Source organism: Saccharomycopsis crataegensis (assembly GCF_037102585.1).
Source record: "Saccharomycopsis crataegensis DNA, jcf7180000000098, whole genome shotgun sequence".
Lineage (NCBI taxonomy): Eukaryota > Fungi > Ascomycota > Saccharomycetes > Ascoideales > Saccharomycopsidaceae > Saccharomycopsis > Saccharomycopsis crataegensis.
The window spans coordinates 897687-923128 of record NW_027043838.1 but is presented as its reverse complement, the minus strand read 5'-3'; the positions used below and the strand labels follow the sequence as shown (position 1 = coordinate 923128).

Genomic DNA, 25442 nt, shown 5'->3' with positions numbered 1-25442 from the left:
TACACACGAACTTTAATGATCACCTCGATGATTTACAGTAAAATATAATAGCGCTTTTATATATTTCTTTCGAGCCTAGCACTGGCAAGAAATGCATTGGCATCATTCAATTTCTCGGCATCCTCCCTGACTTTATCCATCCACCTAATCACAAGTTGGTCATTTTCTGCTTGTAATTCCTTGGTTTTCTCATTCATCAAATTGTTTTCCAATTGAAGGGCTAACATATCATCATTGACTAAATCCAAGGCTTTACTTTTGGCACGATTCTCTTCAATTTTAACAGATATCTGGTCATTCAATTTGTTAGATACGTCTTGTAGCCTTTTGATTTTGTGGTTCAATTGTTTGATTTCCTTATCTTGCTTCTCGTTGATTGACTTTGTCAAATCGTAGGAGTTTGTTAATTGCTGATTCTTGGTTTTGAGTATCTCAAATTCACTTATCGTTTTTGTCAATTCACTGGAAAGATAGTTAGTAAATCTCAATGGTTCATCAATGACATGATAGTTATCTAAAGCTTTCTTGAATTAAGTCCTAAAAAAAAAGAGATGCAAATAAAGGCCATACATTTGTAGATCAGTCTTCTGAAGCGATTTTAGTTTATCTTCAGTGGCAAAGAGTCGATTTAGCACATCATGATCTAGAAATAACAAATAGTTTTAGTAATCAAAGCAATTCTTCAAACGTCTTAGATAAATGAAGCTAAAAATAAGAAAAGATTAGCAAACACCAATCATGAATTCATATCGATTCACATACATGAGCTCAAAAGATCTTGGTTTTCATTTATAGAACTATCTCTTTTTTGTAGCTGAATTATTATATTCTGCTTCCAGTCCATTCTTTTGAATATTATTTTATTCTCTATTTTTCCAATTTCGTTATTGTACCGGGCATCGAAAGACTTACCAACAAGAAAATATAAAGGAAAAAAAGAGGACTTATCATCGGTCATCGCATGGTTATGAGCCGTTGATATTGCAGCTATTAAAATTAGAAAATTGACAGGTAAAGGCAGCCCACATGTTTATGATTATATATTATTATTGCTTTTTTTGTGTTTTTGTCAAAGACAAGTACTATTATTTTATTATCATTTATGGAAACAGTCTGATGTCGAAATATGAAGATGATCAGGAGAGTTTTATCGATGACTCCGATTTGTTGAACAATTCGCAACTCAACGCGGGTGAGGTCCCCAACAATAATAGTAATGGGTCAGCATTGGATGACAGCATCAACGATAGCCTGGACTCGGTATATTGGAAAACTTGGAGGCAGAAGATTGGCGGTAGCGCAATTAATGCTGATAAATATGGAACAGCAACATTGAATATGACCACGAGTAAATCGGAAAAGAGTATTGACATGAAATTGCCTAAATCCAGGAGCAATTTATCGATTGCCAGAGAAAACTCATGGTGGAGTTGGAGGAATGGAGAAAAACGTGGTAATGATGACAATAAAACATCACTGCAATGGAGCCTCGCAGTACCCATTGATAATGTTGAACTGGAGAATGATTTAATAATGCCTTATCAGATGCAAACATCAGTGATGAGTAAACAGAACCCGCATAGCGTACATCTGTCTAATGATAATAAAGCTGAAGGCGCTAGTACAAAGGAATCGGGACAACATGAAGAAATTGTCACTAAGGACTTACTCGACACTAAAAACAAAATGGAAAGATATAAACCAACTCTCGAAAGTGCAACTGAAGGTGGGAATGATGAGGTCCCGATAGATAGCTCTAGTAATTTGCTCAATCAAACTAGAACTGAAACTCAAGAGATGTCTATAAGCGAATCTAAGTGGTATTCCCTATTCAGCGCTACAAATGATGTCAACCTTCAACCAACACCTAAAGCACTGCTACCATCAGAACCGCAGGACGGGAAGGATTACAAATATGATATCAATAAGCAAGAAAATGGTGGTTGGTGGAATTCAAACTGGATTTGGAATCTGATTTCGCAAGCTCAATCACCAACGGATTTAGTTAGCGAGGACGGTGATCATCATGAATCAATAGATTCCAAGAAAGCAAGAAAAGTCATTAAAAGCTTTGATGTTAATACTCCTTCTTATTGGGCCTTCATATCTCACGATCCTAATTTGATCATCGGAGAATTAGCAATTGGTGAAACCGAGTTTGAGGATAATCCAATAATGATGTTCAATGAATTACCAAAGTCAAAGATGGAACAAGCAATGATAGACAAGAAGACCACCGCCAATAATCGTAATAATGAAAAAATAATGAGGAAGGATCTGTGCGAATCAGAAGATATTTTCGACAGGAATGAGCTGCAGCAAAATGTTTTTCCAACCTTTAAAGAATGTTACCGACCTTTGGAAGTCAAAACTAGAATCAGATTGATCGCCCGGAAGCTTTTGCGTAACATAAAGATTGCAGAAATGAGTATACCAATTGAACGTCATTTGTACCATGATTCAAAGTTAACACATAAAGACCATAAGAATAATTCTTCTGAGTTGGACCTCCAAAAAAAGCTTTTGGTTGTTAATATTCAGAACTTTTTGCCATTGGAATTGTTGAAATATGTTGATGACAAGTCAGTTTATCTGGTAGATTCTTCTAAGGCCATTATTAATCTTGCAAGGAGATGGGGGCAAAGCAAAGGGTTTGATACCGATACTTTAGAAATTGAATTATTGACTTTAAGAGGCAAGAATTTAGTGACTGATCAAGTTGAAAATTTTTTTGAGATTATCATTAAGAATTGGATAATGAAGTTTTCAGAATGTGACTACTTGTTGTTTGTGGGAAACTTCAATTCTGGACCTATTGCTGTCCATATACTCAGCAAATGTTTTAAAAAATACAAAAAGATCTTCGCCGATATAAGCAAGATTGGAATCATTAGTATAAATGGGATTTGGTCTGGACCACTTATTACTAATAATGAAAAGAAATCAAGGGATAAGAATGACACCCTGACAAGGAAGAGTAAAAGAAGTCGAAGCAATGACAGCAATGTTGATGCTGGAAATGTCACTATTGAAAGCACTTATAGCGTCAAAAAAGAGATTGAACACTTGGATAAAAAAATTGCAAATGAGATGTTTCAATATGCTGATCCTGATTCTGAATACAGTTACTGGTTAGACTACGATATAAGACATCTTCTAAGCCAAAGTAACGTCAAGATTTCTTTTATTGGGAGCATGAATGCTAAATTGGTACCATTATATTCTTCTCTATGTTGTCAGTTTAGTCATCCGAACATCAACAGATTGGTGTATATGAATAATAAGGGAAAATTGTTCAGCAAATTTGTTGTGAATTTGGTGAAAGTTTGCGTGACTGTGAAAAATCTCGGATATGATGACTACAATATGTTGGTTTATCTAAGCGATTATTTAATTAGAAATTCAATGAACCCAATGATTTCATCTTCTTCGAAGCCTAACTTACTCCACGAGGATTGTGCAAGCATTTACCAACATGAAGAGACTTTTCAATCAGCACTACAGTTCTGTTTAGAGACAACCAATCTTGTTCTTAATGATATTTCTGGAATGGATATTAGTGGTCAACACATTCAAGTGGACGATGAGTCCCAAATTCAAGAAGGTCAATTCTTGAGGCACGGAAGTTTGTCTGAAACCAATAAAGATACCATCAAGTCAGCATTCAGACATAAGAATTATTATATTAACAACTCGCAAGATGTAATGAAATTCAGCAAAGTGAACTACCCGGAACTAATTAATAACTTCAATGATTTCCAGTACCCTTGGATTCTTAATAAATTGATTAAAGAGTTGCAAGTTATCAAACATATTGATGTTGTCTCGTTGATTGAAGACCTACGGGTTCTGGTACAGGAATGGACACCAAAGGACCAAACCTCTCAAAAACTAAAGAGCTCATTAGAAGTAATTGCAATATCGGACTATTTATGAGATTGAGAAATAGTATTTCAATATATATTACATCTACAGATGATGTTAGAAACAACCGCACGGGTAACAGCGGGTACACGTAGCGATTTTTTTTTTTTTTTTTTTTTTATATTTACAGAAAGATAACAAGTAAGAAAAAATTCATAAAAACTCTAAAAAAAACAACATTCTAGATCTATTATACTAGATATTCATAAACGAAAAGACCTCTCCCCTGTCTCAGTGTCATTATTCCTTTTTCTGATTGTTAGTGGTTCGGTGGTTTCAGAAATCAAGTAATCACTGCTTTATCTGTCCTGTTGTACGGAGAGAAAGAACTTTGAACGACAAATGCCTGGTGATAACAGAGTGTCGATAGATTCTCAGTTTTCATTTGAGTCCACAAAACAAGAAATCACCATGAATAGTATATCGGAAAAAATGGCAACCTTGAAAATAAATACAGACATCAATAATGAGTCGATGGAGAAAAAATTTGACATTAATACCATTTCATTGGCGGAAATACAGAATTTGAAATTTGATGGGGATGTGCCTGATTTGCTAAAGCTTTCCTTTGTTAAATCGCTTTTGATCAAGTTGTCTTTGGCCACAAATAACGTCAACCATTCATCGAATACATATAAGAGCTTGGTAAAAGATGTTGATGAAGAATTGAACCTGAAGTTGAACAGCATTTTCATTGTCAATGAAGAAGATGCCACAGGAAATAATAGTAATACCCAATCCAGTGCTACAACCCTGCAATCTACTAAAACTTTCCAGACTTTGGACCCGAAAATTTTGGTATCATCATCTTCTTCGTTAGATAATCAATTAAAATTTTCAAAATCCGAAGTTGAATCCAGTTCCAAAGAATTAGATACGGAAGAATCGATATTGAAGAAAAATAATCAAGGGATATTTAAGAAATCTTTGGAAATTAAAGATCATATAGACTCTCTAACACCTTCCACTTCTAATCGCGAGCCGACGGGTTTTGAATCGCCTTATAACTATTCAGAAGCATCATCTGAATATGGTGGGGACAATAACAACCAACCTGGCACCAGTCAATCAAATGTCAGCTCAAATTACAATAGTAAAAGCAATTCAAAAGTTGATTTGCGTTTGAATGATGATCCAGATGTCATTGAATCACAATCAAGAAACTCCTCGATATATTCTCCAAAATCAACCCTGTATGTTTCGGAAGCTATCAATCAATCTCAAATTCCCAACTCACCTTCGACAACGTATAGTAACAACAGAATCCAACTCCCATCTCCAAGGGTTGAAACTTACAAAGATTCTTCTAGTATGTCGAATAAACCATTGATGAAGGCGAACGTCGCTTCACCAATTATCATGAATGATATGGATAATATTGAAAAGCATATTCTCCCAGAAAGAGTTTCTCATGAATCTTCAGCACTGCTCGTGGATGCAAAAATCAACAAATCTTACAATTCAGTTGGGTTAGCTCATAACGATGATGAATTGGAAAAAGAGATGGATAAAGAACGATTAAAAAGAAATCCAAATAGAGGTGCTCCAAAGAAATCTTCTGATGATGTGGCGGCACTAACACCAAAAAGCCAAAGATCTAAAGAAGTTAAACAGCATAATGACCACGCCATCGACTTTCAACCTCGAGTGCAAGCTGCTAATAGCCAGAGTGCTAAAGGCTCTCCAATCATTGGGAGAAATAGTCCAATTCCTAAAGGCTCCCCGGTCGTTCATCTTGACTCGGGAACTCCAAAAATGTACGGAATGGGTATCATGGGCTTGGATTCACCTGCAATAGTCAGAAGAGACCATTCACCATCATCCCCAAGAGAAGGTGATGCTAAGCAAATGACGGGCGTCTCCAAAAAAGCCAATTCTCTCCATACTAATCAAGGTGTTGCAGGGGGCCACAACGGGCAACAGAATCCAGAAAATAGAATGGGAATCACAAATATTTCTAACCCAAGAGAACGTTTCTACCAGCTGGTAAAAGGAAAACCAGTATATTCTGCGTATACCAACATCTCCAATTCTGAAAAGCGTCACGTTAAATCTCCTACTTTGTCATCAGTACTGACAATGCCTTTGACTTTAGATTCCATTCAACCTAAACTTAGCAAATCTCAACCTTCTACTCCTCAATCAAGTACATTTTCTGACGGTGACATTGATATGGATAATGACACTACTTTATTCATTCAACCGAAAGAATTGAACACAATATCTTTGAAGTTGATCACTTCTTTATCTATCAACAAGAATAACTCGTCATCATTCGACCCAACTATGGTGTTTGTTTCAATTGATAAGAAATCCCAAAAAGAAATTTGGAGGTTCAAGAAGAAATATTCACAATGTATCCAATTGGATAGTAGTCTTAGAGAATTATTCGATTCATTCCTCTTACCACCATTCCCTGATAAATCCATTTTCTTGAATAATCTACCGGCCAAAATTGATGTGAGAAGAAATGGGATATTGGATTATTTTGGCACTTTGTTTAACACTCCTTTGCCTAAGAAGGCTGTATATCAAATTTGCAAGTTCATTTCTTCTAATACCGTGAACCCACTAGATGATATTGAATACAATTTCAGCAATGAAATCAATGAAAAGGCATTCAAAAAACAAGGTTATTTGGTTAGAAGAAACAAGGGTCTTGGTGCCAACTGGAGAGTAAGATATTGTCGTTGCGAAGGTCCGAACTTCTTGGTCTACGATGAACTTGATGGCAACTTGATTGATTCTATTAGGTTACTGGGAGCGCAGATTGGTCGTCAACAATCCGATAACTCATCTGAAGAATCTACCAGTAATGCCAAAGGTTATAGACATGCTTTATTGTTGAAAGAGATGAAGAAGAATTCAATTGGCTCGGGCTCCAATAAGCACATATTTTGTGCGGAAACCGACGAAGAAAGAGATTCGTGGATTAATACTTTGATTGAATATGTACTGGACAATAGTGCATATGATAATGAACCAGTAGAACTTCAAAATAATTTACCAGCAATAAATAATGGGGCAAATAATAGCATCAGTGCGAATAGTAGTGGTACTGCCGGAGTATCAAGTTCCTTTTCTGCGTCAAATTTGATATCAACCCCAAGACACGGACACTTGCGCACCAGATCTACAGAATTTCCTACATCTATCAGTTCTCAAAATATTTCTCATAATTCAGGAGAATCTCCTTCAGTGGTATCGCCGAAGCATGAGAACTGTTCTGAATTTGATGATAGTTTCAGAGAGCCAAAGAAGTCTAGGAAGAGATTCTTTGGAGGGATCAGAAATAAATTGGGGAATGGTAATGCCTATGTTACCAATGCTTCTCCTGGTGAACTCGATGCAAATTTCAGTTCTAATGATGATTTCCAAATCAATCCAGTCACAGATTTGTCAAGTTTCAATGATACAACAATAAACACCACGATAAGTACCACGAATAATAATAATGGTAATATTTTAACTCCAGTGAAGACTGATGAATTACTTGCTCAAGGTGACTTTTCAAATGATAAGATCTTTGGTAATAGTCTAGAACAGGCGGTGAAGTTGTCATCCAATGAGTATCAAGGTGAAAGAGTTCCAAGTATTATTTTCAGATGTTTGGATTATTTGAGCCAAACAGGAGCTGGATATCAAGAGGGTATTTTCCGTTTGAGTGGCTCTACCATTATGATAAAGCAATTAAAGGAGAAATTCGATACTAGCTACGATATTGATTTGGTAAATATGGAAGTTCGCCCAGAAATTAATAGTGTTACTGGTCTTCTTAAATTGTATCTTAGAGAATTACCTGCCAGTGTCATGACCAATGAAATTGATGCTAGATTACACCTGGTTTTATCGGACTATAATCGAAACTTGAGCAATGCGTCACCACAGCTTAACAGAATTAAAGTTGATGATAAAAACAATACTGCCTATTTGCAATACATGTATCAGCTCAAGAGTTTGGTCCACCAGTTGCCACCAGTTAACCGAGCCGTGCTCTACGTGTTGATAAAATACTTGAACACCGAAGTACTTTCGAGAAATGAATATAACAAGATGAATTTGCGGAATTTGGTGATTGTGTTCTCCGCAACCTTAAGCATCGAACCGAAGATCTTGGCGGAATTTTTTATCAATTTCGGCTTTTTATGGGAAGATGCTAACTTGATAAATGAAGATGACAGACCAAGTGTTGATATTGGATCTATTCCTTTGGTATAGGGAAGCCCACTAGATGAACTCTTTCCAAATTTATAATTTGTTTTTGTTTGTATTTTTTTTTTTTTTTTTTTTTTTTGGCTTTCTTGCTCTTTTTTTGTTTTTCAGTTGGCTCAGCATACTTTCCTATTTCCTTTTTTCTTTGTGTATTTTATTAGTGTACTTTTAACTACTAGTTCATTTGTTTTGATTTCGATATTTTCAATGTTTTTTTTTTCTTTTCTAGGAGGAATTTGTTACTCTGTGTCGCTTCGAATCTTACATATTATTATTGATTTGTCTACTTTCTATTTTTTGATATCATTTTTTTTCTTCAACATTTCCATTTATCAAGATTTCTCTTATTCGTATTTCATATAATTTGTTCTTTTCTACTCATGACTTTACTGACGACAATTTCTTGATTTTATATTGCATAGTATTAATGGTCTAACATTAAAATTTATACAACTGTTATATTGATTAAATTTACACGGTTGTAGTGAGAGTTTCTACAAATGTGAATTCAAACAATGGGTGTTAATTATAATTCCTATTCTATTAACAGTGGGCTGGAATGAAACCAAAAAAAAATAAATAAATAAATTCATAAAGCAAGGCTGATCCCCCCATGATCGATACAAGTGAAAATATTGAAATAAATACCGATATTGAAGAATCATTTCAATGGATCAGTGCATACTATGCTCTAAATTAGATTTAAGAAACTTTCAGCAGAAAAATCAAAGATATATCGGACAAAGCGAAAATCAATACATACACTCAAGTTAACAATATCACCAATCACTTTCACCAGTAGCTTTAGTAAAACCATAATCCCTGCCATTAACGCTGGCAATCCCGTCTTTCAAGTTACACTTCCATTTATTCTTCACTCTTTGGACCTTATCATACAAGCAGAAAATATAATTATCATCCATCTTGTCGTTTTCATCCCCTGATTTATTTTCTTCATCTTCAGAGTCATCCAAGTCGGAATTGATTTGATCAGATTCATTTGCTACGTCGTCATCATTAGCGTCATCAAGATCGTTCAAATCGTCATCATCGTCATCATCGTCACTATCATTTGGTCCGTCAACCTGTTTAAGACTTCTCAATTTCTTTTTCTTTTGTTTTTGTTTTTTGTTTATTTTATCCAAAAATTGTTTGGCATCACCATTAGATAATTCAACTTCAAAGTTGAAATCTTGGGCTCCATCTGCTTGGTTGATTCTTTGGGTACCAGGCAAAACTAAGCCAGAGTTATCCTGCTCGGCTCTTGGTAATTGTAGTCCAACCACATTTTGGGTCACTTGAGGATATGATAAATTTACTGATGGGTCCATTTGTTCAGGTTTTGCACCATTCAACATTTCTGATCCACTCATAAGACTATTGGAGTTTGTGTATTGTACCTGTGGTAAATTGAAATTCATAATTGGCGGTTGTTGTTGCAGTGGATGTTGTTGTTGAAGCTGTTGTTGATGCTGTTGAAGTTGTTGTGGATGCTGCTGCTGCTGCTGCTGCTGCTGCTGACGCTGCTGTTGTTGTTGATGTTGTTGATGTTGTTGTTGTTGTTGATGATGTTGTTGATGTTGTTGTTGTTGTTGATGTTGATGTTGTTGTTGATGTTGTTGTTGTTGTTGTTGTTGTTGTTGTTGTTGTTGTTGTTGTTGTTGTTGTTGTTGTTGTTGTTGTTGTTGTTGTGGTTTTTGCTGCTGCTGTTGTTGCTGCTGCGTTTCTTGGGCACCACTGGCCTCGTTTACCCAGCTGAAGTTCGCCACATTGGTGTTCGCCAATTTGTCCATCCAAAGGGCCTTCAAATCTTGCAATGTCTGTTCATCGATGGCGTTTGCTTCAAAGTCCTGTCTGGAATCGGAGATCACCTCATCAATCACTGATTTGTAGAGATTGGCTATTTCGGTATTGGACATGTTTCAAGTTTCTTTCCAGTAATAGTTGAGGGGCACCTATTGCGTTGCTAACGATGATACCAATGACAATATCAATATCAACAATGCTGCTGTGCACTGTTGGTAATTGTTTTTTTCCGTTAGATTTTTTTTTTCCATCAGCGATAAACACCCACACACCGGACACCTAGCATATTCACCTGATTGTTGCATCACAATATACCGCGGCGGTGGAGTCATAACACGGTATACAAGTAATTTATTCTATCGCCCCATGATGATCCTAAGCAATCAATGGTGCTTTCCGTTACTAAATGCCAGATAAATATTCGCTACTATAAAAAATAAATGGATAAGTAAAATTTCAAAAATAGGAATAAATTCATCAACGACAACCAAATGTTTTACTGGGAAATTCCCTTCGAGCAAGTTTCAGCTGCGGAGTCACGTGCAGAGAGATAGACTCAACCAGCCATTTCGCATCAATACAAACAGCCTTTCTTTCTTGTATTTCAAGTTTGCGATATCCTGAGAATTTTACTTTTGGCTATAGCAAACCATCAGAAAACATCATGAGTTCAGTAAGTGTTCATTTCTCGGATAGAACGTCAGGCAATGTCAATGTCAATGACGGGTGTCGACAATTGAATATTCTCTTGTCCGGTACTCTTAATTTTTTTTCCATTGGACTGACTTGGGTTTGCCTTTATAAAGCGACGATACACAGTAATATATCTCAATGGCATCATTTACTAACCAAAAATAGGGACCTGATACTGCTAGTGATTCTGGAGGATCCTCCAAAGTTAATAAGAGGTTTACTATGATGAATGGTAGCTCAAAAAATGTTTTAAAGGCTCCTGGAAAGCTTGCTGGAGGCTTGACTAAAGGTGCCTCAGATTTGAATAAAGGTATTATGAAAGGTGCCACCGACCTTAATAAGGGCATTGTGAAAGGTGCCTCAGACATTCACAACATTAACAAAGGTTTAGCAAAAGGAGCCCTAGATATTGGCAAGAATGCCATCGAAGTAGGAAAAGGCGTCAATGATGTAGCAAAGCTCGTTACAGGAGCTGCTGGAAATTTACTCCTGAAATCAGAAGAAGAAGAAAAGCTAAAGTCAGTGGAAAAGCCAAAAGTTATCGAAAAGCCAAAACCAAAGCCATCTCATCGTAAGTTGAACACCGACCTTGCTACTTTTGATTGGGAGAGCGTTGGTTATTTTCAGACCGGCATTGATAAGGGCGGTGATGGTGAAGCAATGTTGGCTAAATCCGAAGCGATGAAAACTTATCTTAGTGATGCTTACTACAGCGATTTATATGTGAACACTATTTTGGTTACCGGTACTTGTTTCTTTTCTTGGTTAATTGCCAGAGTTGGCGGCAGCTTCTTGTGGCTTGGTTTGGTATTTCTTGGTGCTACTTCAGTCTACAGAGCTGAGTTCAGAAGATTCACTAGAGATACCCGTGATGATATGTTGAGACTTTCTATTTCTGACCGTTTGGAAAATGAAACAGAAACTTTAGAATGGTGTAATAATTTGTTATCAAAAGTTTGGTCAATTTACATGCCTTTAATGGGGGATATTGTGAAGACTAACGTGAATCCAATTTTGGCCGGGGTGGCTCCAGGTGGTGGTATTGATTCTATTGAACTTACCCACTTCCACTTGGGCTCAGTGGCTCCAAAAATTACTGGTATTAAATCATATACCAAAATTACCAATGATGCTTATGAAATGGACTGGGCTTTTGCATTTGATCCCAACAACAGAGAAAACATGACCAAGGCGGAAATTAGAAAGCAAATCATGCCAAAGGTTGTGATCAAGGCTGCTCTTGGTAAAGGTATCATTTCCAAGAAATTCCCAATCAACGTTGAAGATATGGGATTTGTTGGTAGAATGAAAATCAGATTGACTTTTACTGATAAGTTCCCAATGATTGAGCTTATTAGAGTACAATTCTTGGAGCCTCCAAAGATTGACTACGCCTTGAAACCAATTGGTGGTGATACTTTTGGTATTGATATTATGAAGTTTATTCCTGGTTTGAAGTCTATTATTAATGAAGGTATTAACTGGGGTATCAAGAGTTTCCTTATCGCTCCAAATTACCAGGAAGTTAACCTTGTTGATATTATGAGTGCTGCATCTACCGATATCAATTCTGTTCTTGCCGTTGAATTAAAGGATATTACTCTTTCTAATGCTGGTGATTATTATGCTGTCCTTTGTACTGAAAATTCTGCAGAAGACAAGAAGATTAGAACTGACACCAAACCTGGTACTAAAAACCCTGTTTGGAATAAAACTTATTATGTGTTGAATAATTCCATTGAACAGAATTTGCTTATTAATGTTTATAAGTCTGGTGGATTTGGTAAGGACAAATTAGTGGGTACCGCAGAATTTGATTTAACCTCATGCTACCAAAAGGATAAATTTACCGGATTGAATGTGAAATTGAAATCTAGCGGCAAACATGTGGGTTTTGCCAACTTTGATTTGTTCTATTTCCCAGAACTTGAAGCTCCTACTTTGGATGACGGCGCCAAGGGTCCGGTTCCAGAGTCCGAAGTTGGTATTTTGAAATTTGTGTTGAATGAAGCTAAGGACTTGGATGTGTCTTCTTCTTTGGTTGGTCAAGTCTCACCGTATGCAGAAATTTACTTTGACGGTAAATTGAAGCATAAGACTAGAGTTTTGAAAAGATCCAATGAACCATCGTTTGGTGACGTTATCGAAACTTTGGTCAGCTCGAAGTCTGAAACTAACATCAAGATTGTTATCAAGGACTCAGTGGGCTTCAGTGAAGACACAATGTTGGGTGAATACGAGGGCGTTCTTGGTGACATTCTTAGTCAAGTTGAAAGTACCGGTAACTCTTTGTTTAAGTTGAGTGCTAAAGGTGTTATTAAGATCACTCCTACTTGGAGACCTTTGGCCATGGCTAAAATTGCTAGCGAAGTATCACACAAAGATCCATTGGGTGTTTTCAGAATTCATGTTCGTGATGCATCTGAATTACACGGACTGGTTGACCCATATGTTTCAATTTCTTTGAACGATAAAGTGAGATTTCAAACAATTGTCCATCCAGAGAATTCAAGTCCAATTTTTGAAGAAGTTTGTTACATTCCAGTGACTTCCGAAAATCAATATGTTACTTTGGATGTTTTTGATGCTGAAAAGAATGGACGTGATAAAATATTGGGGGACACCTCATTCAAGGCTGACAAGCTTTTGAAGAAGAGCCCAAGTGGTGAATATTACTATGTTGACGGAAGCGAAAAAATAGTTAAAGCTCCATTGTTTAAACCAAAATCCAAAACTTCTAAGGGCTTTTTGTCATACTCTATAAGTTTTATCCCAACAACCGCTGTGTATTCACCAAAGGAACTCTTAGACTTGAAAAAAGAAGATGAAAAGATCCAAGAGAAAATGGAGAAAGAAAAAGAAGAACAAGAAAAATTGCAACTTGAGTTCAAAAAGAAACCAAAAGATTATGAATGGGTGGAAGTTGATAGTCCTTATGGTAACAGAGATCCTCACAAAAAACAAATTCCGCTTTCCGAATTAATCACTCATAACAGTGGTGTGTTGAGTGTTGACATCATCAAGGGTTCTTTGGATCATAAGAAGGCCTTTTTACACGTTTTGGTGGATGAAGTTGGTTACCCAGGACTAGTTGCTGGTCCTGCTAATGCAGGATTAGTGTCCTCCAGTTACTCAACAATTTTCATTAGAGATTTAAAGAATTCTGTCTTTGTGGTTAGAGAAGCATCCAAGGAAGAGGCAGAAGCCCCAGAAGATGTTTACTACGAACATTGTTACTCTACTTTAGAAATTTTGAAGAAGGCTTACAATGAGCCAACGACCCTTAAAATTGGCAACGGCAATTCTCAAAGCACCGTCACTTTGCAAGTATCTTACTCGCCATCTAAAGTTGAACTACACCCTAGTGAACTTATGATTGATACTGGTAAACTTACTCTCGATATTCTTAACGGTGAAGACTTGCTCGCTGCTGACAGTAATGGGAAGTCAGACCCATACGCTGTCATCAAGCTTAATGGGGCCAAGGTTTTCCAAACAGAAATTCAAAAGAAGACTTTGCATCCAACATTCAATGAATCTGCATCTTTCCCAATACCGTCATTAAAGAGAACGAGATTAGTTGTTCAAATGTTTGACTGGGACTTGGCAGGTGATGACGACTACTTGGGTGATGCGTTGATTGATTTGTCACAAGTGAAACCAGGTCATCAGACTAGTGTTTCCACTCCTTTGGTGTTGGAAGGAAAACCAGCAGGAAAGATCAATTTTAGAGTTGGGTTTGAACCTCAATATATTAGACCAAAAATTGAAAAATTCGGCGGTGGTCTTCCTGGTATTGGAGCAGTTAGCAAGGTTCCAGTAAAGCTTGTTGGCGGTGTTGCTAAAGGTGCTGTTGGTGGTGTTGGATTAATTGCTGGTGGAGTTGGTAAAGGCGGAGGAAAAATTTTGGGAGCCTTGGGTGGTAAAAAAAGCAAAAGGTATTCTTTACACTTTGGGCACGGTAATTCTGATACCCAATCCACAATCAATGGTAATGAGTCTACCTATGATGCGGAAAGCTCATTTGTGTCAACCCCAACTAACGGCGCAGCAAGCATTATTGGCGGCGCTAACGAAAGCCAACTCTCAAGTACCATGACTTCCAGCACTGCGATTTTCGGGGGTAAGAGATCTACTGGCAGAATAACTATCAAAGAATTACACGGGCTTGATGATACTCACCAACATTTATCATTGAGGGTGTTATTGAAAAATAATGATTTGGGAACCAAAGAGATTTTGAAGACCAGGAGAAGCAAGGTTCATGAAGCAACTTACAAATTTTCAGAAGAAGCTACATTCAAGGCTATCCCTGAAGATGGATTAGTTTTTGAAGCATTGGTTCCTCACAGATTAGGAAAGGATAAAAAGATTGCCGAAGGTAGTATTGCAATTAATAGTGTTGTTGATAATTCTGACGATTTGACTGTTGAACTTGGTAACCTTGGTAATGCTGTAATTAATGTCAGATACTCTGCTCCATCGGCATGATGAATGTTATTGTGGAAAGGTTGGTGGTTTGTTAACCATTCAAAATGGTGCAAACCCTTATGTATTTTTGTTTGTATAACATATTTTTTATTGTTTAGTTTTTTATATTATTACAGTTTGTGAATTTTTTTTTTCATGATTTGTAATACCGACAAGAGCAGCTTAACGTCATATCATCAATTTGGGTGATCTGAAAGAATAATATTATTCGAATGAAGGCCCTGATTCACGAGGGTGTGTTACCCCATTACTTAACAGTGTCCGGGTATTTCTGCATTTTCAGAAGACGCGTTTATTTTCACTCCTTGTTTACAAAAAAAAAAAAAAAAAAAGAAAACATCTTCTATTTGTTTTTGTTGCACGTTAACCTACAAAACCAGGAGAATAACTTACCAGCGTTAACGCCAATTAACAATGAGTAGTGATCATATTGACCGCCGCTATATGAGTGATGATGATGGCGATGACGGTGACGACTCATTCAGCATATTGGAGAAGATCCCCCACGGAATAAATAACAAAAGACATGGAAGAAGAAGTTTGACCTTGGATTCCAACAAGGAAAACAATGATCTAATTAAAATGGGACCTCTCACAGTTTCAAGGAGCACAAGTAATAACAAGGCCATTTCTAAGAAATGTCTCATGAGATCCAAAGCTAATTTGGATGAGAAATTCAGATTGATTGCAGAAAAAAATGATCACAAGACCAAACGCCTCCTTCAAGACCATGCTGATAAAGAAGAAGAAGAAGAAGAAGAAGAAAGACAAGAAGAAGAAGACATGGATGTTGAAATGCTTTCACAGGGAGATATTACCAAAAGTGGGGTAATTGATGTTGCCGAATTTGAGGAAGAGGAAGGAAAGAGAGAAAGTGAACAAAATAATGAAGTGGAAATAGGCCGGGCTAAAATGGATCAATCAGAGTTTTTTATGGATAGTAGATTCGAATATTCTTTTGAAGAGGGAGGTACCAAATTTTACAGGGTTGAAAAAGGATATTATGTCGATGATAATGGCAAATATTGGATCGAGGGTAAGGACGGCCAACTTTACCTCGAAGAAGAACAAGGGGAAGGAAAACAAGAAAATGAAGATGATAGTGAATATCACCAGGATTTCAGAAGATATGCTGCAAAAGAATCGCATTTTGAGAAAACCCCAAGTAACCAACTATCATCATACAACTCCAGCAGACAGTCAAATAGTGACGATGAGAGTTATCCACGAACCCCAACAGAAAACGAAATTCGTACTCCTCTTGTTAGTCCGGGTTTTTCAATTAAGCGCCGCTCTTTAATTGGCGAAGTTAGCGCTCAAAGAAAGCTCCACAAGAAAAATCCTGAGCCTGAACCTTCAACCATTGATGCAATTCTAAATCGAGAATATCTCATGAGTGCTAGAAAAAGGGGAATTTTGAAAGGCAGGACTCCAAAGAAGACTAAGAGCCCTAGCAAGGTCGATATTGACAATAAAGAAAATGAAGGACATGATGACATTAGTGACAATGAGCAACTCACAAGAATTGAAGAGGATAGCCCAATTAGTAAAGGCCCCGGGGTGACTTTCCTACACAGCGAAAAAAAGGTTCGCGCCACCAATAGGGATAAAAAAATGTTCAATATGACTAGAAAACTTTTCCTTAAGGGTAGCAATGCAGGTACAAACAAGGAAGCTGATGATTCAGGGGTTACTTTTGATAATACTGATATGTTCTATTCCATTTCTTCACCTGCCGAAAACTCCAGGAGATCATCGATGGCGAGCAATAATGATGATGAGGATCAGGTACCAACTACACCAACTCGAATGACTGAAGCCGTTGCAGTTAGTCCAAGAACTGAACAGGTAAGCAGAATTATAGATGATGCTGATATTTCTTTAGATACTTCCAAACCAGTTAACGTAGAGACCACTGTTAGTCCTTTATCAACACATAAGCCAAAAATGTCTCCCAGAAAATCTAAGTCACCCTTGAAGAAACTTCAAGAAACTGTTGTGAAGTTGTCCGCTGCCAAAGAAAATAGGAGAGATTCATTACTCGGGATTGCTGATGATGAAGACGAAGAGATATTATCTGAGTTAGCAAAATTGGTCAAAGAAACACTTGCTGAAAGGAATCTTGAAGCTTCGAGAGATGATTCAGAGATAACATTTGAAAATCCTGCAGAAAAGCCAACTTTTTCAATTAAGCAATTTGCGAAAATCCAAAGTGAATACGATGAAGATTTACGGGTCTTGAAATTAGAGTTGAGCAACAAAAATAAAGAGCTTTTGAAACTATCAGAAGCAGCTTCAGCATCCAATCTAAAAATTCAAGATTTGGAACATCAACTTGATGATTTGAAATTAATTGAGAAACAATTACAAGAAAGAAATAAGTTCTTGACAAAAGAATACGAGATTTTTGAGAAAAATGTCAACGTCTTACAAACGGATGTAATTTCCAAAGATGAAAAATTAGCCTCGTACACGAGATTGGGCGATAGGTTCAAAAATCTTTACAAAGAAAAGCAAACAGAACTCCAAAAATTGAGACAAGAAAGGGAGCAACATCTTGCTGAAATTGAGGACTTAAGTAACGAGAAGATTTTGCTTACCAACAAAGTGGAATTTTTACAAGGTAAGGCTATAAAGATGAACAATGAAATTATTGTCAAAGATGAGCGTATTCAAGAGGTGGAAACGCAGCTTGAGGAATTGAAAGAAAAGCATGAAGCGATGGATGAAGAAAATTTTGGCTTAAAACATCAAATTGATGAAATCAATAAACAAAGGGCCGACGTTACTGAAAAACTAAATGAATTGAAAGCCGGAGCCAGGCAAGAACAGTCAATGAAAAATAATTTGGAGCTATCTATTAGTGAGTTGAAGGAATCAGGTGGTGAAATGAAGAGGGTTCTTAAAGGTTATGAAAAAGAAATTGAGAGTTATAAAGACGATATTCGTGTCAGAGCTTTGGAAAATGAACAGCTCATTAAGGAAAGCAATGAAGCCACAGAAATGGTTAGACATAGAGATAGGAAATTAAACGAGTTGGAAAATGAGTATGAGAAACTTAAATCCAAGTATCTTGATGCTTTGGATGAGCAAAAATCGAAATTAGCAGAGATTAATTCTATCAACAATAAAATTGGAATTTTGAATAAAACTGTTAGCGAACTAACCGATAGAAATAATCAATTGAAGATTCAAGTTGTAAAGTACAAGGAAGAATTATCTGACACCAAAGAACTCATGAAGTACACCCAGCGTGATTATGATAAGTTAAAGGACAAGTATGATGATCTCAGACATGATTCTGCAGACAAGCAACAACAATTATCTAGATATCAGCAGAGACTAAGCCATTCTGAGGAAAATTATATCGAAGAATTAGAGAAAATTAAACATCAAGTTATTGTCTTGCAAAACACTATCAATTCCAAGGATGTTGAGTTATCGCATATGGAAGATAATAAAATGCTGTTATCTGTGGAAAACGACAGATTGAATGAAAAATTAGCAGGAGCTAATGATGAATTATCGGATGCCAGAAGACAGCTCACAAGATTGAGATCTCAACAACTTGAGTCAGAAAAAAAGACAGAAGAGCGCTTGAAGAAGTTATCTGATGATTTATACGTTCAATATTCGCAAAAGCACACCAACAAAGTCCAAATATTGAAAGAAGGGTATGAAAGAAAGTATTCATCAGAGTTCAATGCTGTGAAATCAGAAAATGAATCGTTGAAAAGAGAAGTTGAAGCTTTCAAACAACAATTGGAAAATGAGAGGAAGGGTAAATCTGAATTGGTGAAGTTGTGGGATAAGATGGTGGTTATGGAGAATGCTGGCGATAAGCTTTGAAGTTTGGCAATGTGAACAAATGTTTGCTATTATTTTATGAAGTTGTTTTAATGAAAATCTATGGTGTTTATTATTATTATATATTATTTGACCTCACCTCACTTAATTTTTTTCTTGGTTACTTTTTCTTTGCTAGGTGCTATTATTGATGGAAATTCTTTATTATTATTATATGAATCAGTAGCTATTTACGATAAGAATGCGTGCGTGCGCACAACACTAAAAGTCTCAAGTCACGGGACAGCCCCTCTCCACCGCCTTTTTCCCACAACCAACATTGTAAATTATTATCACCGTATATTATTATTAATCTGCTATGAGTCGCCAGTTCATCAATTGTTCCCGCCAAACTACATTACCTGCTGGGGCCATACACATTGATTGGTACCTGAAAATCTCCGGCTTCTTCAACTTTCCAGGATTCCTGTCTCTTATAATTTACCACGCTCATTTATTGACTTAAACCCATCTTGCTCCCTTTTTGTGCACGGTGTTTGTTTCTTTTTTGCCATCAATTTTTTTTTTCTTGAATTTTTCTGATTTCCTAATATTTGTTTGTGCTGTTTTGTTGTTTTGTTTACCGAGTGATTGGAGTTCCTGTTATTCACAAACAACATGAGCCATCTTGCCAATTATGTTTCTTCTGAATCGTCAGATGAGTCTGGCTCAGAGAATAATTCAATTACCAATTCCCCAAAGATACATAATCGCTCGCCGTCTGTCAAAGTGATTGATGACAGTGTGAACATCAACCATGATAATATCCTCGGATTCGTACATCCTTATACAAAACAAGACTTATCGTCGATATCGGTATTGCCACCAGAAATCCTCGTATTGGTGTTCTCATTCTTTAAGGAGAAGGCAGACTTGGCCCTTCTTTTGCCAGTCTGTAAATACTGGGCTCAATTATTGGTGGAATTAATTTGGTTTAGACCAAAACTACAATCCAAAAAAGCATACCAAAACATTCAAGGAATCCTTGACCTTGATCTGTCGACGACCTTTTTCGATTATCGTATATATATTCGCCGTTTGAATGTGTGTTTTATCTCAAGCTTTGCCGACGATGAATTCTTATCAAAGTTTCAACACTGTCCAAATTTGGAACGTCTCACCTTGGTTAACTGTTCAAAACTCACCAGTGCCTCAATCGCAAAAGTATTGAAGAACTGCTCGAAACTTCAATCTATAGATATGTCAGGAGTGAAAAGTATTAACGATGAAATATTCAACGCTTTAGCTACAAATTGTCCACGCTTACAAGGGGTTTATGCGCCGGATTCTGGAAAAGTTTCCAAAGCATCGATAATAAATTTGTTCAAACAATGTCCATATTTGAAAAGAATTAAATTGACGAAAAGTGAAAATGTTACTGATGATGCCATCAACGAATTAGCTAAAAATTTTAAATACGTGGTTGAAATTGATCTACATGGATGCCCAAATGTTACAGATATATCTTTGTCAAATGTTTTTCAAAACTTGGAACAACTCAGGGAATTCAGAATCTCTCAAAACAGAAATATTTCTGATCAAATATTTAAGCCATTGCCAGATATTCAATTCTTGAATCGTTTAAGAATTTTGGATTTTACTGACTGCTCTTATATTACCGACCGCTCCATTGAAAAAATCGTGAAATGTGCTCCAAGACTAAGAAACGTGGTATTGTCTAAGTGTCTAAATATCACTGATGCTTCGTTGCGATCATTAGCATTATTAAACAAATCGCTCCATTACCTTCATTTAGGTCACTGTTCCAACATAACTGATTATGGGGTCAAATTGTTAGTTTCAAGCTGTCACAGGTTACAGTACATTGATCTAGCATGTTGTACCCAATTGACCAATGCATCGGTTGTGGAATTAGCCAATTTACCAAGGTTAAAAAGAATTGGGTTGGTCAAGTGTGGTCACATAACTGATCAAGGCATCACTCAATTAGTTCAACAAAGAGGCCCTGGTGATACTTTAGAACGAGTACATTTATCATACTGTACCCAATTATCAACCCATCCAATATATCTACTATTGACTTTTTGCCCTAAACTAACACATTTATCGTTGACAGGCATTCTGTCATTTTTGAGACCTGATTTCAAGAGATTTTGCCGCGCCCCACCAGAAGAGTATACACCACAACAAAGGTCCTTGTTCTGTGTTTTCAGTGGCAGTGGTGTGAAGAAACTTCGTGATCACTTAACTAGTATTTATGCAGCTGAAGAAAGTTTGCAATATAACACAGCACTTCAAATACCTTCTTCAGCACCGAACCAAACTTCTGAGATGTTGCGTCAAGACCAACTCAATCGTCAAATTTTATTTCAACAAAGACAGCAAAGACAACTTCAGCAGCAGCTGGAACAGCAGCAGCAACAATTTGAAAGAATATTAAACAATGCGGTAACAAATCATATTGTATTTACCCCAATTGCCGGAACAGTGCAACAACAGCAGCAGCAACAACAACAACAACAACAACAACAACAACAACAACAACAACAACAACAACAACAACAACAACAACAACAGCAGCAACAACAACAACAGCAACATCAACAACAGCAGCAGCAGCAACAGCAAAATTCAGGCACAGACTCTTTAATTGCAGGAACTCCTCAAGATAATGGAAGGCAAAGATTTGCCCCATTTCAATGGAGTAATATTTATTCTCAGCAAGGGCTTCCAGCGCCAGAATCCCTTTTTTTCAGCGAAAGAGGAGATTCAGTAAGACCGCAACAACAACCACAGCAACAAGTGAGAGAAAACACAATGAACAACGTTAACGGATCCGTGGCAGCAGCAGCAGCAGTGTTCACCAATATGGCGATTCCAAATAACGAGAACAACAGTTTTGGCAGATTTCCGCCTGACACTATTAATGAAGATAATTGATTCAATTTGTCTTAATAAAAAAACAACATAGTACTGAAACTATCAGATAAGGCTTATTTATTTCCATTTTACTTTATTTCCATTTTCATTTCACTTACGGTTTATCTCTTTTATTTACATGATCTTTTATTATATCGATATATTATCTCTGTACATTTTTTTTTCTCTTCTTCTCGTATCATTTATTTATCATGAGTTAAATAAGAAGTTTTCAAGGAATTTATGCTTAGGACGTGTGTTGACGGCGCCGGTAAGTGACTACAGTGCGTCATGTGAGCCCCATCGCCATCTCCAGACGTTCGAGAACAACCAGCCGATATAAAATAAAAATATTTGGGGCAGCCAATCATTATTTCCAGTGCTTCTACTTTATTAGTCCTATCCCTAAAAAGTAATAACAATTATTAAAATAAATTTTTTTGCTATGATTTCCAATAACGGTAATCCTTTTGCTTTCTGGTCGCTTGTGACAGGGTCGCCTGAGGCATACAAAAAAGCCATTGAATTTTATAAGTTGCTTGGATTCAAATTGGTCAAGAACTATGTCCGAGACACCAATGCGGCAGCATCTACCCTTGAACTCGAAGGGATTTCTTACGAATCAGTCCGTGAATCTTGGCTTGAATCTTTCCCAAGTGCTTCATCACTGGGTCAGGGAGTTGCGGTAAAATTGAGATTATCGAATTATTCTACGGAAACCATTGATGATTCTAATGATATGACTCGCCATGGAACAAGGCTTGTATTTTATTGTGAGGATCTCGACACAATCAGATCAAGATTGGAGGACAATGGGTACGAGGTAACAAATAATCCTGAGGAAGATACTGAAAATGGTATCAATGATTACAGTTTCAAGACCAGAGATCCAATAGGGACCTATATTCTATTTTCGAAATATGCTTCTCCTTTACAAACCATCGCTGACAAGAGTAGTGTTTCTTCTGAATCATTGACTAGTCCTAGCTCTGAGGGATCGGTAGCTTCTTTGATTACCAGTGGTAAAAAGAAGATTGCGATCATGACGTCTGGTGGTGACTCAGCCGGGATGAATGCTGTGGTGCGTGCCGTAGTGCGTGCTGGGATCCATTACGATTGTGATGTGTTTGGTATCTATGATGGGTACAATGGGTTGGTCTCTGGTGGTAACATGATAAAAAAGATGGACTGGTACGATGTACGTGGATGGTTGTCACTTGGTGGTACATTGATTGGTACCGCCCGTAATAAAGAATTTAGGGAGCGTAGTGGTCGTTTGAAAGCTGCTTATAATTTGGTGAGCAATGGGATTGATTCTTTGGTGGTATGTGGCGGTGATGGGTCATTAACTGGGGCTGATCTTTTCAGATCAGACTGGCCATCACTTATGGAAGAGTTGGTGAGTACTGGTAAACTCACCGAAATGCAAGTTGCTCCATACAAGAGATTGTCTATTGTTGGTTTGGTAGGATCGATCGATAATGATATGGCCATGACTGATAGAACTATCGGAGCGTTTAGTGCCTTGGAAAGAATCATTGAAATGGTGGATTATATTGATGCCACCGCTACTTCGCATTCCAGAGCTTTTGTCATTGAAGTCATGGGTCGTCATTGTGGTTGGTTGGCGCTTATGGCGGGGATTTCTACCGGGGCTGATTATATTTTCATTCCTGAAAGACCAGATGATGCCACCAATTGGAAAGACAAATTACTGAAAGTTTGTATGAGACATAGAGAAAAAGGACATCGTAAGACCACGGTGATTGTTGCCGAAGGGGCCATTGATAACGAAAATAAGCCTATTACTTCTGAAGATGTCAAGAAAGTTCTTGTTGACTTGGGCTTGGATACCAGAGTCACCCAATTGGGACATGTCCAAAGAGGTGGTACTGCTTGTGCTTATGACCGTATGTTGGGTACTTTGCAAGGTGTTGAAGCAGTGAAAGCGGTTTTGGAAGACGATGGTAAGCTGCCATCGCCTATGATTGGGATATTGGAAGGGAAAATTGTCCGCAAGCCGTTATTGGAAGCGGTGAAATTGACAAAATCCGTGGCCGCGGCAATTGCTGCTAAAGACTTCGATAAGGCCATGAGTCTCCGTGATTCCGAATTTGCTGAATGTTACAATAATTATATCGAAACCACCATGTATGATGATGGCTCCCATAAGTTACCAGAAGATCAAAGACTTAATATTGCGGTGGTGCATGTAGGGGCGCCAACCTCTGCCCTTAATGCCGCCACAAGATCTATGGCGCTTTATAGTTTTGCTAAAGGACACAGACTTTTTGCAATTCAAAATGGGTTTGCTGGTTTGATTCGTCATGGAGCGGTTCGTGAGCTACATTACAATGATGTTAATAGCTGGTATAATTTGGGCGGATCTGTCATTGGTACCAACCGTTCTTTACCATCTCAAGACATGGGGACAATTGCCTATTATTTCCAAAAATACAACTTTGATGGGTTAGTGCTTGTTGGTGGGTATGAAGCATTTACATCATTACAGGAATTGCAAGAGGCTAGAAAACAATACCCTATCTTCAACATTCCAATGGTTGCTATTCCAGCTACAGTTTCCAACAATGTTCCGGGTACAGAATATTCGCTTGGGTCCGATACTTGTATGAATGAACTTGTGAAATATTGTGATGCTATCAAACAATCAGCTTCCGCTTCCAGAAAGCGTGTGTTTGTTATTGAAGTGCAAGGTGGGTACTGTGGTTATATTGCCTCCTATATTTCATTGATCACTGGGGCGATTGCCAGTTATACTCCTGAAGAGAAAATCTCCCTCAAGAAGATTAGAGAAGACATTTCTTTACTTGAGGAATCTTTCAAGAATGATGGAGGTGAGAACCGCAGTGGGAAGATTTTTATCAGAAATGAGAAGGCGTCTAAGATTTTCACCACTGAATTGATTACCGATATCATTGCCGAACAATCCCACGGGAAATTTGGATCAAGAACCGCGATTCCTGGACATGTTCAGCAAGGTAATTATCCATCGTCATTGGATCGTGTGAATGCCAACAGATTGGGGGTTAAAGCTTGTGAATTCATCGAGAAATGGAATAGCAAGATCGATTGGAAATTGAATGATTCATTCCATGATGAATCTGATCCAAAATTGAGATTCCGTTATGTGAATGGGGTGAAGTTTGAGACTGTTAAGGATAGTTCTGAATTGAGTGCTTGTGTGGTTTCCATTCAAGGTAGTCATATTGGGTTTAGACTGGTAGTGGAATTGATGAGATCTGGGGAAGTTGATGAGAAGTTTAGAAAATCGAAAAAGATTTTCTGGAGCAACTATACTGAGGCCAATGATATGTTGAGTGGGAAATTGTATGTAAAGAAGAGCGCTTGATAGAAATGACAATATGAGACGACAATGTGTGATGACAATAATATGAGATATGATAATATCTTGATATTTTTTTAATTTATTTATTTTTTTCTTGTGTGTTTCAGGTAGGTTGTAATTATCTGAGATACTTAATTTTTTGTCAAGATGATTATGACGAGAACTCCTTTTTTTTTTCATATTTAAATACAAATATTTTTCATATCTTACAAATTTTACAAAT

The 25442-nt window shown here is 37.2% G+C and overlaps 8 protein-coding genes across 8 annotated transcripts; 6 read left to right on the top strand and 2 right to left on the bottom strand. All coding sequences in view use genetic code 12, as the record gives it.

Moving 5' to 3' along the window:
* Window positions 1–56: 56 nt before the first annotated feature.
* DASC09_060780 (uncharacterized protein) lies at window positions 57–844 on the bottom strand (the record flags this gene model as incomplete). The annotated part of the gene is made up of 3 exons (XM_064999662.1): window positions 57–462; window positions 571–643; window positions 763–844. The coding sequence occupies 3 exons, from the start codon at window positions 842–844 to the stop codon at window positions 57–59; spliced, it is 561 nt and encodes a 186-aa protein (XP_064855734.1).
* Window positions 845–1116: 272 nt separating this feature from the next.
* Window positions 1117–3936, top strand: DASC09_060770 (uncharacterized protein; the record flags this gene model as incomplete). Its single annotated transcript, XM_064999661.1, has 1 exon — window positions 1117–3936. One exon carries the CDS (start codon window positions 1117–1119, stop codon window positions 3934–3936), a length of 2820 nt encoding a protein of 939 aa, XP_064855733.1.
* Window positions 3937–4266: 330 nt separating this feature from the next.
* Window positions 4267–8142, top strand: BEM3 (GTPase-activating protein BEM3; the record flags this gene model as incomplete). The annotated part of the gene is made up of 1 exon (XM_064999660.1): window positions 4267–8142. One exon carries the CDS (start codon window positions 4267–4269, stop codon window positions 8140–8142), a length of 3876 nt encoding a protein of 1291 aa, XP_064855732.1.
* A 773-nt stretch (window positions 8143–8915) lies between these two features.
* DASC09_060750 (transcription initiation factor IIA large subunit) lies at window positions 8916–10055 on the bottom strand (the record flags this gene model as incomplete). Its single annotated transcript, XM_064999659.1, has 1 exon — window positions 8916–10055. The coding sequence occupies one exon, from the start codon at window positions 10053–10055 to the stop codon at window positions 8916–8918; it is 1140 nt and encodes a 379-aa protein (XP_064855731.1).
* A 551-nt stretch (window positions 10056–10606) lies between these two features.
* On the top strand, window positions 10607–15126 carry TCB3 (Tcb3p; the record flags this gene model as incomplete). The annotated part of the gene is made up of 2 exons (XM_064999658.1): window positions 10607–10615; window positions 10801–15126. The coding sequence occupies 2 exons, from the start codon at window positions 10607–10609 to the stop codon at window positions 15124–15126; spliced, it is 4335 nt and encodes a 1444-aa protein (XP_064855730.1).
* A 414-nt stretch (window positions 15127–15540) lies between these two features.
* Window positions 15541–18975, top strand: DASC09_060730 (Slk19 protein; the record flags this gene model as incomplete). The annotated part of the gene is made up of 1 exon (XM_064999657.1): window positions 15541–18975. One exon carries the CDS (start codon window positions 15541–15543, stop codon window positions 18973–18975), a length of 3435 nt encoding a protein of 1144 aa, XP_064855729.1.
* A 615-nt stretch (window positions 18976–19590) lies between these two features.
* On the top strand, window positions 19591–21873 carry DASC09_060720 (SCF ubiquitin ligase complex subunit; the record flags this gene model as incomplete). Its single annotated transcript, XM_064999656.1, has 1 exon — window positions 19591–21873. One exon carries the CDS (start codon window positions 19591–19593, stop codon window positions 21871–21873), a length of 2283 nt encoding a protein of 760 aa, XP_064855728.1.
* Window positions 21874–22297: 424 nt separating this feature from the next.
* On the top strand, window positions 22298–25222 carry PFK1 (6-phosphofructokinase subunit alpha; the record flags this gene model as incomplete). Its single annotated transcript, XM_064999655.1, has 1 exon — window positions 22298–25222. The coding sequence occupies one exon, from the start codon at window positions 22298–22300 to the stop codon at window positions 25220–25222; it is 2925 nt and encodes a 974-aa protein (XP_064855727.1).
* Window positions 25223–25442: the final 220 nt, after the last annotated feature.